The sequence below is a fragment of the Lonchura striata genome, chromosome 3 (assembly GCF_050655825.1).
Source record: "Lonchura striata isolate lonStrDom1 chromosome 3, ASM5065582v1, whole genome shotgun sequence".
Taxonomy (NCBI): Eukaryota; Metazoa; Chordata; class Aves; order Passeriformes; family Estrildidae; genus Lonchura; species Lonchura striata.
Window position 1 is genome coordinate 19,110,549 of NC_140705.1, and position 15,947 is coordinate 19,126,495.

The 15,947-nt window shown below is 35.7% G+C and overlaps 1 protein-coding gene across 1 annotated transcript in view; it reads right to left on the minus strand.

Annotated features, from left to right (window-relative positions):
* The window catches only part of TPO (thyroid peroxidase), a 47,751-nt gene that overhangs the window by 9,518 nt on the left and 22,286 nt on the right, over positions 1–15,947 (minus strand). The window contains exons 8-13 of the mRNA XM_085574567.1: positions 13,455–13,970; positions 7,818–8,076; positions 7,130–7,300; positions 6,166–6,403; positions 2,467–2,675; positions 1,380–1,550 (exon numbers count right to left, since the gene is read on the minus strand). Coding sequence (XP_085430693.1) covers positions 1,380–1,550; positions 2,467–2,675; positions 6,166–6,403; positions 7,130–7,300; positions 7,818–8,076; positions 13,455–13,970 — 1,564 coding nt within the window. The remainder of the gene's footprint in view (positions 1–1,379; positions 1,551–2,466; positions 2,676–6,165; positions 6,404–7,129; positions 7,301–7,817; positions 8,077–13,454; positions 13,971–15,947) is intronic.

Here is a 15,947-nt window from a genome sequence, read left to right on the forward strand (position 1 = left end):
GTGGGTTTTGATAGTTTTCCTTTAATAAAGGCATTGCTTTTTTAATATATGCAACATCTTGTTTTCCTATAGCAGATATATAGTCTTTTGTTTACATTACTGAACATTTTAAAAGAAACTAGGACAAGGAATGATTCACTTTTGTGAATGATTCACATTTAACTTATTTATTCCATTCACTGCCAGAACATGAATCTATTGAAAAGGTTTTGTTGTAATTCATTTAACAGCTTTATTTCTCTATATATTTATGTGGGAGGAATTCAGTGGATAAATAGGATGTGAATAAAGGAAAGAGCTGCAAATTTCATTTGACTTTTTCCATACCAGGTATACAATTAGAATGAAGAGCTTTCTATTCCACTATCACAGAAATACCGATAAGCAGACTTTATTGTGGATGAGCTGCAGCACTTGCACTTAAATTATTTTACCACCATCCGTAATATATTCTGAAGTACAGCCTTTTTGGGTTTAGTTTTGTCTCATGTTCTTATAAAGCAGAGGAGTGTGAATATACATACACATACATATATACGTATATACATATATATGTACACCCCCCCATTATAAACACACACATTTAAAATGTGAACAGAGATAATTCATTCTTCATAGCATAAAGATTGAAAGTCTTGAAATATTTGCCACATTCTCTTTCTAATCTGTTCTACTAAACAGTAAAAGGTAAAAAGAAAAGAGAAGATAAAAAATTATTAAAATTACAGAAAAGAGCTCCTATAAAAATATGCCAAAAATGTCTTTTTGCTGATTTCTCACCTGCTCTACTTTTGTACCTGCAGAAGTAATTAACTTCTGGCAAATCTTTTTTCAGATATTTGGGAGAGGGAGATTGGACCTGAAGTGATTATTAGTTTCCTTAATTCCACTTATTAATTCACAGAATGTTTTTTTTTTCACTTTTACTAAAATTATTAGGATAACACGTGACCTAGTGGTGCAAAGTTCAATTTTTATCTAGAGCATCCATTGCAACAATGCCAGGAAAATGACAACACTCTGTCATGCTGTTATGTTCAAGGTAGGAGGAAGCAATGTATAATTCCGATTTGCTGCCTTTTTCCTCCCTTTCTCCTCCCCCTCACTCCCACTGGCTGTTAATAGACTTGATTTTTGCTTAATTGGGCTATTTTTAGTGCCATTTTCCCATCCTCAACTTGATTGCTGAATCAGGATGGGTAGAAATTGAGATAGCAAATCTGGAGAGAGTTTCACATTTTTGTGTTATTATACCTATTAGCACAGGATGCTAAGTACAAGAAAGCATAGGCAGGAATTCACATCTGATGAGCTATAGTGGACTTTAGCTGTTAGAAAATTCAGAAATTAATAATAACAATAATAATAACAATAGATACCTGTACAAACTGGAGCCTCAAAGTTCCATCCTTTGCTTGTGCAGGTTAATTGTTCCTCTCCTTGTAACTGAAATCCATAGTGACATGTATAAGTCACTGTAGATTTTCCAGATTCTGAGCAGTATACAAAGTCACCGTTTTCTACACTTTTTGGTGTTCCACATAGTTCATCTACAAATAGAAAGTCTGTATTACAGGATTTAAACATTAAAAGTTTGATATCCCATGTCAAACTACAACATTCCCTTATACTTGCAAGTGGATGGTATTCTCCATTACTGCTATAAACATTGACTCCAGTGAAAATTTTCACATATTTTAAGGTGATCAAGACTTTAATTTTTTATTTCTGGAAAAGAATTTATATGAATTACAGGTTTGACTTGTAATTCTCACAAAACTTGCCATACAGCATAAGCATACAATGGACATGGACCTTTTGGATCAAGTCCAGAGTGGGGCAACACAGATAATCAGAGAGCTGGAGCACCTTTCCTTTGCAGAGAGAGGCTGTGAGAGTTGGGGTTGTTGTTGTTGTTGTTGTCATTGCTGCAGCCTAGAGAAGAAAAGACTCCGGGGAGACCTTATTGCAGTCTGTTAATTTAACCAAGTCTTTTCAGAATGATTGGAACCAACTTTTTACCAGTACATCTTGCTCTAGGATAATGTTTTTAATGTTTTTAAACTAACAAAGGGTTGATTTATATTAAATATAAGGAACAAGTTTTTACAAGAGTACTGAAACACTGGCACAAGTTGCCCCAAGAGGTGGATGCCCCATCCCTGGAAACATTTGGATTCAGATTGCACAGGGCTCTAAGTAATTTGATTTAGTTGAATATGTTCCTGGTCATTGCAGGTGAGTTGGACTAGATGTCTTATAAAGATCCCTTCCAAGCCAAAATGTTCTCTGATTCTGTGATCGCACTTCTAAATTATAGAAATACTAAAGGTCTGATTCAGGCCAGCAATTCAAGATCTGCCACAAACAAGGTCAGTAATTCAACTGCTCTTTACTGTCACCTCCCCTCCTCTTCCCTCCCCTCCCCTGCCTTCTCCTCCAAAGAGATTGGTAATTACAGATTACCTTCCTGATTAAATTCTTGCCAAGCTTCTAAATTCATCCCAGGTATATTGTTACAATGCTTAAAATCCTGTGGAAACTTCCCAAGTTGAAAGGCATCTGCTGGCACTTCAGAAATTCCTGTGTTGTCACAAATAACGCGGGACAGTGAATGTTTTTTGAGTTCGTGCTTTTGAGCTTCTGTGAAAACATCATCATTTTCCCACCAAAATCTGGAAAGAATGATAGAAACTTTTTTGGAAAAGATCAAATTCAAAGAGCTGGTTATTCTTACTTTCATAGTACCTTATATAAAAGACCAAAAATAAGAATTACAGCAAAAATAGGTGAATATAACAATAGTAAGAGTAAATGCCATGACCATACAGAATCAGTCATAAAAAGGCTAGTGTGAGTCTGATGTACTCAGGTCATGTGTTAAATCCAGCAGAATTGCTTTTCATTGATTAAACAGGTCCACAAAAAAAGTTACAATCCTGAGACAAAAACTTGAGACCAATTTGATTGGGCTGGATCCTTATTCCTATGCACATTATGTGCTGTTCACTCATAAATTGTTTAAATCATAAATTACAGAAGAATTGGAGGAGTAACCATAACAGATTTCTCCATACCAAAGATTTTGAATTCTGCTTGCCCTTACTGAATGGTTGGACAGTAATTATGTTTTTGATCATACAAAAAGTAAGCTAAGAGGACTGTCTGGAACAGACAAGACCTGCTTATTTTTGTCAGATCAGGAGTGTGGTGTCAGAAGAGAGGAACCACTTGGTGCTACAAGGGTATATGTATTAAATGGTGACATTATAAAACATATATACGTATGCATACACATATATATTAAAAGGTAGAAGGAAAGAAATCACTGGAGAGAAAAGGAAAGACAAACATTTTGTATACAAGGCCATGTCATTAATGGCAAAAATACTTCTGGAGAGTTTGATTTAACATCTCTATTAGTACATTAAACAGTGATAAGCAGTGCTACACTGCTTAGTTCCCTGTGGTACTCAGGCCAGGCCAGTTAGGATTTTCCCAAACACTAGGCAGGATTGGTGGTAACATGCCTGAGGATAGTCAGCAGTAGAGTATGGGAGTGATCATGCTGTACAAACTGACCTCAGGTTTAACACAGGACTTATGATCCATAATACAGGGGGCATGTGGCTGAGGTTTCTAGAAAGTTTGTGAGTTTGTGTTTATATTTTCCTGATTAGAACAGAACAGCAATATTGACTGTGGACTCTATGCAAACTTGGCATGTATGCAGTATTTGAAGATTTTTATGAGCTGCCTGTAAAGGTACCATACAAATGGAAAGTCTGGTATTGTGTTTGTGTTCTGGGGAGGATGAAGACTGTGGCCAGTGTGCCCTAGGGTGGTTTTTGAGGGCAAATTGGATCCTGCTGCCAACAGGAGCATACCTGCTAAATAAGGTAAGTGCATGCGAAATTTTGGAAAGCTGGATTTATTTGTAGGCCATTAGTTACCTTCAGAAGCCTGCTTTGTTAAAAAACTCATCCCACTCTGCCTACATTGGAGGAGGAGGCGATGTACAGAACCAGGGGTGGAGTGAATGTCCCACACCTCAGCAGCACTGAAATGCAGTGGAGATAGAGGGGCTGGAAGGAGAAAAAAAGAAAGGAGCCTTCATCCTACACCTCACCTGCCACTGCTCTTAAACTGCTCAGAGCATCCTGAAACTTCGCTGACGATTCCAAGGCCCCTTCCCATAACAAAAGCCATCAAAGACTTCTCCACTCAGTTCTCCTACACCTGTCATGTCCCCTTTCACATGCATTTTAACCTAGTCTGCTTTCATAACAAAACTCAGTTTTGTCTACAGCCTAAATGAAAAATGATTTTTTAAATCTACCCAACAGATAGCTGTTTACTTTAACAAACATTATGGTTTACTTCATTCAATCTCTATCAGATGATGAAATCCCTATGCAAAGTATGTCAAAACTTCAAAATTTTTGCCCAAATATTTCAAATCCTGAGCCTGCAAAAATATTCAGAGGAGGAAGAGGAGGAAGAAGAGTGATGGATCGGAAACAATTTGTTTCAGGTGATGTGGTTAAGACAGTGCTTGAGTTTAGGAGATAGGAAGAAGAAAATATTTTATTTTTGTCAAATTACTGAAAAAATGTTTTTAGAGCTATCAGAATTCAGAATTCAGTCAGATGACAATTCCAGGTAGTCTAGATTTTTGAACTTAAAGAGTACATTAGAAGAATTATTTTTAAATCCCTGTGTACAAACCTGTCAATTGGAGTATCTAGTATATGTAGTGTCCCTGATGCAGTTGCAGATAACACCCAACACTACCTGACCAGGCACTGCAATGAGTGTTAGACTTTTCCATTCTTATTATGTGATAACTATAACATGTTGTTACATCCTTCTAACTTGTCTTAGGTAGTTTCTTTGTTATTAATGACAGAATACCATTTAATATATAAGTTAACTGCCACAAACTTTGTGTCAGAAACCTGGGGAATTCTTTCATTATTAGAACACTCTTTTCCTCAATTTGGAGTTAATGTATTGAATTATGCTTATGTTTATTAAATGTGGGTAGCATTATAAGACACTGAATGTTAAATAATAGTGTAAGCTACTGAATAATAGAAAGGAGGCTGAAAAGACCTCCATAGATATTCCTTCCTCAGATAGGGACGAGTATGCCTGTACAATACAGAGGACTTTCAACCATGTTTTTAACACATCTGAGTAGAATGTTTGTTGTCTATCAGTTTCTGCAATTAAAATATCACCTTTATGATTAGCATTGTTTTTTCTTGTGAGCTAATTAATTAACATTTCTTAAAGATCAGATTTAAATTCTGCCTTGGATGATTATTTCCATATTGGTTACTTTCCAACAGTGATTTTTAGGAAGAGCTTAAAGGTCATTGTAAGGCCCAGATGTACTTAAAACACCTCTGCTAGCATGGTGTGAGCAGTTTTAAATTAGTAGTCTTATGAGATCCAAAATGACTGCCACAAGTACATGACAGAAATAAAGTTTGGTTTTATCATTGCTTCATGAACAGAAGCAAGATATAAACAGCTTGTTGTAACCCATTGTGACCTAAAGCTGCATTCCTCTTGCTTTTCTTGTATGAAGGGTTGTACTGGCACAAGATTTTGGTGACACTTGTGCAGCGTTGGTTGAACTGACATCCTATGCTGAGTCCAATGAGGCAACTCTGGGAACACTGCAGTCCCAAGTCACATAAGGCCAAGTATGTGGTTGTTTTATTATCCTCTCTGTGAAGCCTGAATTACAGCTTTTTCCTATCCCTTCTGATTTTGCTGCAGTTGCCAAAGAAAAATATTGAGGTTCTTCCAGCTCCTGAGCCCAGTGCAGCCCTCAGGGGGAATAAAGGCTGCACAGTACTACATCCATCCATGCAGAAGTTACTGGCCCCTGGCACAATTAACTTCTGGTGGCACCTTGCATTTTCAGCTGGAGTGCACAGCTGGACACCTCAGTACCATAGAAACAAATTCCATGTCATCTGGAGTTGACACTACATATGAACCAAAGAAGAATAATCAAAAGCTCACCCAACAAAACTGAAGGAAGTAAAAAAAAAAAAAGTGCAAGAGAATGGTTTGTTTGAAACATAAATAGCTGTAAAATCTCTATTGCTACTGTGTTTCTACACACTATTTGACTCATAATAAACTCACCGGTCACCATCCCTTAGTGCTTTCATTTGCTTTCCAATTATACATGCAAACAGTGGACCAGTTCTAGCACCTGGAAGAAAGTCTTCCATGAGACCACCAAGCCAAACATCAATATTGTTAGGATTATGGTACAATTCCATGATTTTTTCAGTGACATTGGGATTGGTTATTGCTGTATTCAGATCAGAGTGAGTTTCCAGTTTCGGTAAACCACAGAATTCTCGCCATTCATTATAACCTGCAAATATGATGTTTAAAGGAAGATTAGATTTCTCTGTTAGGCATGATATATGAAATTTTAAAATTTTAACATTTAGAAAGACTGGATTTTGACAGCCTTGATCATAGTCATAGACAGTTATGTATAAAAAAAGTCTACTATTATTGGTTAAATTGATCAAAGAAATTATGGCAGGATCTGAACTAACCTCCAGCAGTCTTCCTCTAAGCAGGTATATCCATGGCCTGATGGGCTATTAACTCCTTGACTGTTAGTTCAATCTTACCTGGGCTGACTGGAGTAAAAACTCTAATGCAAAAAACAGTGACAAACGTATGATATTTCCTAAAATGCAGAGCGTACCTAACTAAGCCATCTACACCACTCCTAGAGACATCTGTCAACACCTTCTGTGGTTGGTGGAGCCAGTGAGACTGTGCTTAAACTGACTTATCCCAGAGGCTGGGGATAGTCTGCTGATGGGAAGTGGGGCTTTCTGCCGAAAACATCCACTCACTAGTGCTGTTCTAGATTCCAGAGTTACCAGATTATTTTAATCTCAAAAACAGTCTAATATTTTCAAACAAAGTTAAGAATATTAGCAATGTACATTTTTAAAGAGACTTAAAGTGATGTTTCTAATTACCAAAGCTATTATTTAAAAACTCATGACTGCATCCCAGATGTAAGCAGTTATACTTCAGTTACCAGGCAGAAGAAAAAAATCAAGAAAAATCAATAGACCTGGGAGTCCATGATCACGGCCACGTTGTAAATTCAATGACGATAAATCAAGTGAACCATTATTGGACAATACAAACAGGTTTTCTGTTAACTCCTCATTCAGCAGTTGATCTTGTACCTGCAGTTTTGCTGGATGTGCTAGAAGACCCCTTATTAAAGGATCCAAGCCTCCTTTAAAAATAAAAAGGATGGTATTGTAGCATATATGTAAATTGTTATAACTTTCATAACAAATGTGAACACATATATGTTTCTATGTTTTGAACACATTGTCCACACAGTTTTTTACATTCAAACATATGCAAAACTCTCCCTTAGTTTAAAGTAAAATAGTGGTATGAAAGAGCTCCATCTTCTTCAGGTATAAAAGAATTTGCTGCCTGTTAATAAGTTCATATACGAAAAAATCCCAGAAAAATCTTCATCATCATTCATTCTTCTATTGCTAATGTACCAGACTGGTTTAATCTGGAGGGCAATGTTTTTCCAATTCAGTTAACTATTTAATTGGGAATAATAATTCAAGTTCTTTTTAGTGCTCTGAATTCCAATCAACAACTTAAATGAATAATTTAATTAAATAAATGCTCCCATTCCTAATTCATGATAAGTAACTTTGAAAAAAGTTACAGTATTCTGAGGAGGAAAACACCAAAAAACAAAAGAAACAGTTTAAATAAGATCATACCTTCTTTAATGAGCCTCCAAGGACTAAAGAAAACTTGATGCAAATAAAGATTTGGGAGTTCAGGATCATCTAAATACTGTGCATTCAGTCGCCTTACTATTGGTTGGATTGTTGCATGACCAAAACGAAAAGCAGCTGTTGAAAATACATTAGAAACTGTAGGATTCATTGTGGGATCATAACCTGTATAAAGGCCAATATACAGATTAAAAGCATCTGGACCAATGATTTTGGGAATGTAATCTCTTAAGGTAATAATCTGAAAGAAAAGAAAAAGAAACATATTTCAGCTTTTATATAGGTAAATAGTAATGCATCCCAGGTGCTGAATGTTTTTTTCTTCACTCATCTATGCCCAAGAATTTGGCATAATTAAGGGCAGCATTGCCTGGAAAACCATATCAGTCTTATTTTTGCAGCAAGGGGACAAATGACTGGAAGAGTTGATGGGACAGCACAGAACAGTTCAACAGCCAGGCCCTGTTAGGTCTTCCCATAGATGCTGGACCAAAACCTCCTGAGCAGAGATTACCAGTGCTGCTCGTTTACAAACCACAGGGGTAATCCAGCTCACAGGAGGGGTGTTGAGATTAAAAATGTAAATTATAATGGCCTTAAAAATGGCAATGAAAGCAAGAAGCACTATAATATCTTTCAAGAATGCTTTCTAATGTGAATAGATGCTATTTTCAGACATATGTTTGTGACACAAATCCTCTTTTATTTTTATTTGAAATTATGAGGCTTTAAATTACTGGTGCCCAAAATCCCCTTGTAGACATTTTTTACTAAACTCAAATAAATTTATAGACTTCTAAAAAATATACTTCAAAAATGAAAAGACTGATAAACACCTTCTGTCAAATGCTTTTATCATATAATAGTATTATAGTGGCCTGGAAAAGCATACGAGAAATCATGAAATACTCTAATGTACCAAATAAAATGAAAACGCATTATAGGTTAAAGATTATGCTGAAATCAATAAAGTAATATGAGATAAATATGAAGTATAATGAACTCAATAAAATACCTCATAGATTCAATATGATATGCAATAAATATACAGACAAATGTACTTTGAACTTGATACAGTGAGTATTGAAAAACTAGCTGGCATAAAATGACCTTATAAAAAACTTGTATCTTTCTTTCAGGCACAGAGCACAGACAAGCAAACCTTTCCACAATTTGATCACTTTTCTCAGAAAGTAGAGGTTTAGGTTTTCAGGCTAGGTTGTGCAGTGAACAAAATATATAAAAGACAATATGTTAGAATGCCTTTTACAGTTCCTTTAATGCAGCATATGAAACAAATTAAATTATTGCAAGAAATTAATACTGACACTGACATTTGAAAAGCTAATCTTTTGCTTTATTCACAAAGGTTTTGCAAGCCAGCAGTTCCAATTTTAGATATAGTTTTTACAATCAAAGACCTTATGGAGGAGTAGGTTAGTCATGGATACAAAAATCCTGGCATGACTAATTTTTTGGCTCATTTTAAATGAAATCCCAAGCTAAGCTGCTCAGGAAGACCAGACTCCCTGAAGGAAAGGGCAACTCAGATTTTTCATTTGCTCCAGAGGCAACATCTTCACTTCTAATTTCCTTGATAAGGAAAGAGGGGTTGCCATTTCAAGACATAAAAATTAAAAGGCTAAGGGTAAAAAGGGGTCTTATGCCTGCGTACCCTCTCTAGGAGAGGCATCTGATGGAAACTTCCAAAGGCTAAATGAGGCTCCATCAAACAGACATGAGTTTTAGACAATACAGGCTAAATTCTAATACAGAAGAATACAATACTGCAACTGGAATCTGCCAAAGAACCACATCTGAAGTAGCATCTAGCATTTCTGTAATATCTGGATGTGGCCAAATTTGTCTGTGTGAAGTCAAGGAGAGGATCACTATAGGTTCTTACAACTAACACACATATAAGTTTAAAGAAGAGGTCAGCTGACAAGCATCAAAATTATTTTTGTTTAAATTCTTTTCCATGCAGTCCCTTCTCTCAGATAATGATATAAAATGTTTATTTGCTTTCATAAATATGAACAGTACTTTCTTTAAGTAGAGTATTCCTTCAATAAATGGGATTCTCTTGCGGAAACAAAGGAATGTGCTTGTTGCAAAATATGTCAATAAACTCAGACAGAAAGTGACTATAAGAGAAAGAAATCACAGACTAGTATAATGAATGGCTGCATAATTTCTGGTTTACTCTGAGTCTATTTGTTAACAAAAAGTTAACTTTTGGGTGTTTGGAGGAGCATAAAGAATGTATGTGGATATCCTGAGTCTGAACTTGCAAGGTACTATGTGGTCTCAACTCTTTGTGACATTTATGAGATTAGTGGTAATCCAAGCTCCTCTTAGGCTACATTCATCACCTCATAGCATCACATTTAAGATCTGCAGAAGCCTCATGAAGAAAACAATTTTCATCAGTAACATCAATATTTCTACTATCTCATGGCAGTCATTTTTCCAACAGTTTAATTTAGTGGAAAATTATGACAAATGAGCACTGTGTTTTAAACAGAGGCCCATATACTCAGTGTTTTAATATGATCTTTTTAATTTATATAACCATATATTTACTGAGAAATTAAGACAATTTAAATGCTATTCATTTAGTCATATCAGAGAAAATAGAACACTAATTTCTTAGCAATTCCACCAATCATTTGGTAAGTATCCAGATTGAAACAGCATCTGAATGTCAGAAAAGGCTTTGTATAGATTTTGCATCATATCGTGAATCCCATGTGCATTGTTTACAGAAAAATTAACTGAATCCTCACCTGCAAACACTAGGATACTGCAAGTCAGACAGGATGGTACTGTTAAAGGCAGCACTCTTCTCATTCAGCAGGCAAAATTACAGCTAAACATTATTATCAATTAGATGCAAAAGATCCAGAAATTCTTACCACTTTTCATGGGGTTCAGGACACTTTCATTGCAAAAGTATACCCCAAAGTAGGTGTAAGTGGGGCACAAACAGGAAAACAAAAAAAGGTTGGAAGAGAGAATATAAAAATATGTGAACTCCCATAAGGATAAGTAAAGCCAAAAGTGTGTCTTGTCATATCCATTGGCCAGCTGTAAATACAGAGGAATAGTGTAGTGCCATTTAAATGAAGCTTCAGCACTTGGAAAAGATTGCAGAAATAATAGAAAACTGTCAGATACAGAACTTATGTTTAATTCATCAAAGTGCTATTCATGGGTAGTTTGTAGTTCTCACTGAAAGTGCTGAAGGATTTACAGATGATGAAGAGGATGTTGAAGTCCTAAACTTTTGGGTAAAAGGTGATTTTATGAGAGTTCAATTTTTCATAAAAAATGAACATATTATTATATTTTTTTAATAGTCTAAATTATACACTTTATAAACATGGCTTCTGACATTATTAAAGACGTACTATTTTATAATATATATTGTTTATCTATTTGTTCTTCTCTCATATTCTGAGAGAAACTATCTAATAATCTAATTTCATAAACAAGTTTCATCCAAGTAGTTAAGGTATGTAAGTCTCAGAAGTTACCCACTTTGAACCCATGCCTTGGACCATGCAAGATGCTCAGAGAACACTAGCAGATGTAGAAAGAAGTGAAATAAACACCTGCATGTGCACTGAAAATTAAAGGCAGTTGTCACCTAAAATTGAGATCAAGAGGGAGCAACTGTATTCATTCAGAGATGGTTCTCTGGTACTGTAATAAATCAAAGAGAATTGGATTCAGATTGATCTGCAGAAGTCCTACTATATCTGACTAGTCCCAAATAATCCATCTTTCAAAATCCAAATGGCACATCAGGGGAAACTGTCTCCAGAAAGAGCAGCATAGGTGTGTGCAAAATTCTTATGTATGAGATAGTAATGTTAAGACTAGCAGTTGCATAACTGAACATTTTTTCTTCATGTATTAAATGACAATGAGTCATTTAATTACCTTATGAGGTGAATAAGAATATGTATCTTTACTACTGTATACTGTAGTATTAATACTTAAGTTAAGCATGTGTCATTCCTATGAAATAGAAAGGACAGTTACTACTCCTTAGCAATGAAACTGTATAATGCAGCAAAAAAAAAAAAAAAATCTGTTTTGTGCAGGATATCAACAGACAATTATTATATTTAGTAACTTTTTCAAGTTTCTATTATCAAATACTTGTCACTAGAGATATTTATGGTGCCAAAAAACATCCAGGAAGAAAAGTGTGGTCTAAGCGGAGATTTTTTTTCATCTTTATTCAAGAAAGAAGAAAAGGCTTTTTGTTCAATTCTCTATAATTGCATACCCACAGGCAGGACTTATGCTCGAAAGTATTCCTTCCAAAAAAAGAGAATTTTAGAAATGTCTAGCAACTGAAAAAAAACTTGAGAGTGGAAATCTCAAATAAATTCAACCAGAGCTGCCATTAGTTTGCCAATTAACATACCACACTAATAGAGATACTCCAATTATCTGTCCTGAATGTCTCTAAACCAGCTAGATATAACTCAAACACATTTCTAATGAGCCACAGGCAAATCTCATTAGTCTGTGATACCAGCAGAGGTAATGAACAGTGCTGATCCATGCAGTGCATTGCTTTGCACAAAGCTGTTTCTTTCAGGCCGTAATGTTTGTGGATGCAAACCAGAAGGCTATGAATGCACAGAGGCCAGCTTTTGGACTTGCACTTTTCTTCTAATGAGCATTAACAACTATTCTGATTTGTCAATGCCATTCTTGTAATAAAAATAGCATATTTATGGCGGAGGAGCTGACTTGGTTAAAACAAACAAAAGCCAAACATTTAAAAATAACTGACTAAATACAATCAAGTGAAGTATGTTACTTCTCTGAAGCTATATGGCTTTGAGTTCACATAATAATGCATTAGATAATGTAGGTAGTTTCTTAAAGGAAACATGCTTCGTATTCTATTCCACTCTAAAAATTGTGGCAGAAGAAAGGAAAAGTGAAAGTTCAGAAAAGTGAAGTTTTATTGCATCCTTCCCCATTTTATCTTCAAAAAAGTCTCCTTTGGTACTGAAAAAAATTGTAAGTCAGAAAAAAAGTCTAATATAAACATCCTAATGGACTCTTCTGTATTTTCCCATTCTTATTTCTCCTGCTATCTCCTGTCAAAAGCAGCCCCTGATGTTTGTGCATTACTACTTCACTGAGAACTTCACAGGCATTTTTACACAGGGGTTTTATTATTTATTATATACCTGTAAGAAAGTAAACATTCTGTATATTATATAAATACAGAGTCATACATTACTTTAAAATAATTTCCTTTACCAAAAAAAAAATCATCTGAACAGGCCTCTTTTATAGAAAAAAACAGACATTGGAGAAGCCCGCATAAATATGCATCTGAGTAGAGAAACTGCCATGAAAATCAGAGCACTAAGTTGCCTAGACAAACTAAGCACCGGGACATTGCATTAGGGAAAGTGGAAAGCAAAACGAACTTTAAATATGCCATATTTGAACCATGGAAATATGTGAGAAAGAAAGGGTAGTGTGATCTCAAAAACCCCCTACAGAAGCATATTTGAAGCTTTGTGAGCTCTGTTCTGAGATATTCACTGCAATGTGTAGATAAGCAAAGAAGAAACCAACCTGATGCAGGGCACCGACAATTTTGCGCGTCTCTTGGTAGACGGTCTCGGCGCTCCAGTGGCTATTGATGCGCTTGAGGGCTCGGGCCAGGCGGTTGTGCTCGCGCAGCCACAGCGTGTGCATGGCAGCCAGGGACGTCACCTCGCTGGAGCGGCTGTCCCCGGCCAGAAAACATTCCACCCTCTCACCTCCACTTGCACTTGAGTCCTGAGCACAAGGGGATGGGATCTGGTCTGTAAAAGGCAGGTATTCCCGATGGTTATCAGAATACTTTAAGTTCACTCTAAGAAGGCCTTCTTTGCTCGTTAAATTCCTCAGTTTGTTTTCAACAGCAGGAGTGCTGCCATAGACTGTAGAGGCATCAAGGAAAGAAGTTAAGCCATTGATCTGTTGTCTTGTATTTAGCACTGATATATTTCCAAAGAGAATAGCATGATCGCCAGTGCCGCATGCAGGAGATGAGCGGTAGAAGGGCAGGCAATCCATCCCTGCAGATAAGGTATCATTGGTGGTTACCTGCATACAAAATAAGGGTATTTTCTGAGGTGAGGAGAACTGCTGTGGATGCTGAATTGAGTCTTGTCTAAATATTTACCTTTGCTCTCTCAGTTTTTCATTGCTCAGACCTATCTACTGGAGTGATATATTCTAAATGTGTATAGATTGTTTAGATTGGAGGAAAAAGATGAATCTTTTTTATGCAGAGATGAATAAACCCCAAAATATTTACTCTATCATAGGCTATTGATGTAATACATCTACATCTAAATCAGTCTGACTTTACAATCAAAATTCATCATAAAATATATCAGAGTGAAGACATGAACATCTGGTCAAATTCTGTTCTTTTGAAGAGCAACTGAAACAGCAGGTTTACCTGTATGCATAAAAACATAATGAGGAGTTTCAGTGTCTGCAGCAGCACACTGTAAAAGCTTTGGTTCAATACTGAATTCTAACCCAGCTTCCTAAGTAAAAAGGACAGACGTAAATATTCATTCTACTTTCCACCAGTCCCCCACAAGTCTTCTGCCACATTATTTTGCTGTAAAAGTTGTCTTACAAGTACTGAATTCTGACCATCTTTATAAAAAGCAAAGGCTGCACATCGACTTGGCTAAATGAAAGATTTCTCAGTCCTTTATTGGTTTGAACCCCACACAGTTGAGACACTGAGGTCAAATAATGAGATTCAAAAATCTGACAAAGAGAAAATAAATATTTTATACAGACACCTGAGCTAACTGTTATTTGTATTCTATCTGCTTGCTTTTCATTTTTTAGAACTTTTCGGCAGAAGACAGTGAATGCTGCATATGTGATGTAATTTCTGCTTCATTTTTTCTGATAATACAGAGATCAGTCTGCAAAGATAGAACAGTCGTTAAATTTGGGTTAACAGTAAGTAACAAAGCAACTTTGGAATGAAATTAATTCACTTCATATAATAATGTTACCTCATTTATTATACGAAGTGAAATTTTCTTACAACTGAAAGCTCATGTCAGTAGGAATTGATACCAACAAACCAGTTACATTAAAAAATGGTTTAATTTTGTTTGGTAAGGAAATTCTACTATTATTTCATCATTGCCTAGGTTTTAGCAAATCAAAGTAGGTTATGTTTGAAAAAAAATAAGTAATTTTCTTTCATGGATTTTTGAAATCAATAATTTCTCAGTCTTGTGTTTTCTATTTAACATTTGTTATTAAGACTTTTGCTATTAGTGTGGCTTCTTTTTCCCTTCAGCTGGTAATGTAAGCAGGTAATTCATGTCATAATACAAATATCTGAACTTGACAGCCACAGCCCTATGTGTGTTTGAGTATCTCCTGTCATCTTCATTGAGTATCTCCTGAGTATCTTCTAGTCATCAGGAGATATTCTGGGAAGAATTCAGGTATCACTGAGAAAAGAATGTAGGAAATGCCTTTATGCTGTTACACAGGCTCACAGTAAAGCACATCAACACTGAATGAAGTCATACTGAATAACCTTTAGTTAACTGCCTCTGCAATTTCAATTCAGTCCGTTCTGGTCCCCAGTAGAGAAAAAACAGCAGTAATGAACATTAAGGGACTGGCAGAGCTGCATAATGCTGTCCATTCCCTTTTTATAGGATTAGTAGTTTGCAGCCAGCAGCTGAATGTGTAAAATAGAGGTTCCTTACATTATTATTTGAATACATTAAAAATAATCTGAGTGAAAAAAAGAGACCTTTCTCTGCTAAATGGGTACTGAGTAACATTTGTTTTTTTAAAACAAATGAATAAAATTAATATGATTTGTTTCTGTTTGTGTTGCATAGTTCTAAAGGGAAAAAAGTTGCAACAAAACCCTTATGGGGCACAATAGTTTTCCTGTATAGCTGCATGTTAATTTAAATGGTTATTATATATACATGGTCAAACCTGGTTATGGTGAAATTCTTTTAAGAAAGGTAATAATTGTATAAGTGTACCACAATCTCTAAACTGTTATTTAGTTAAAGG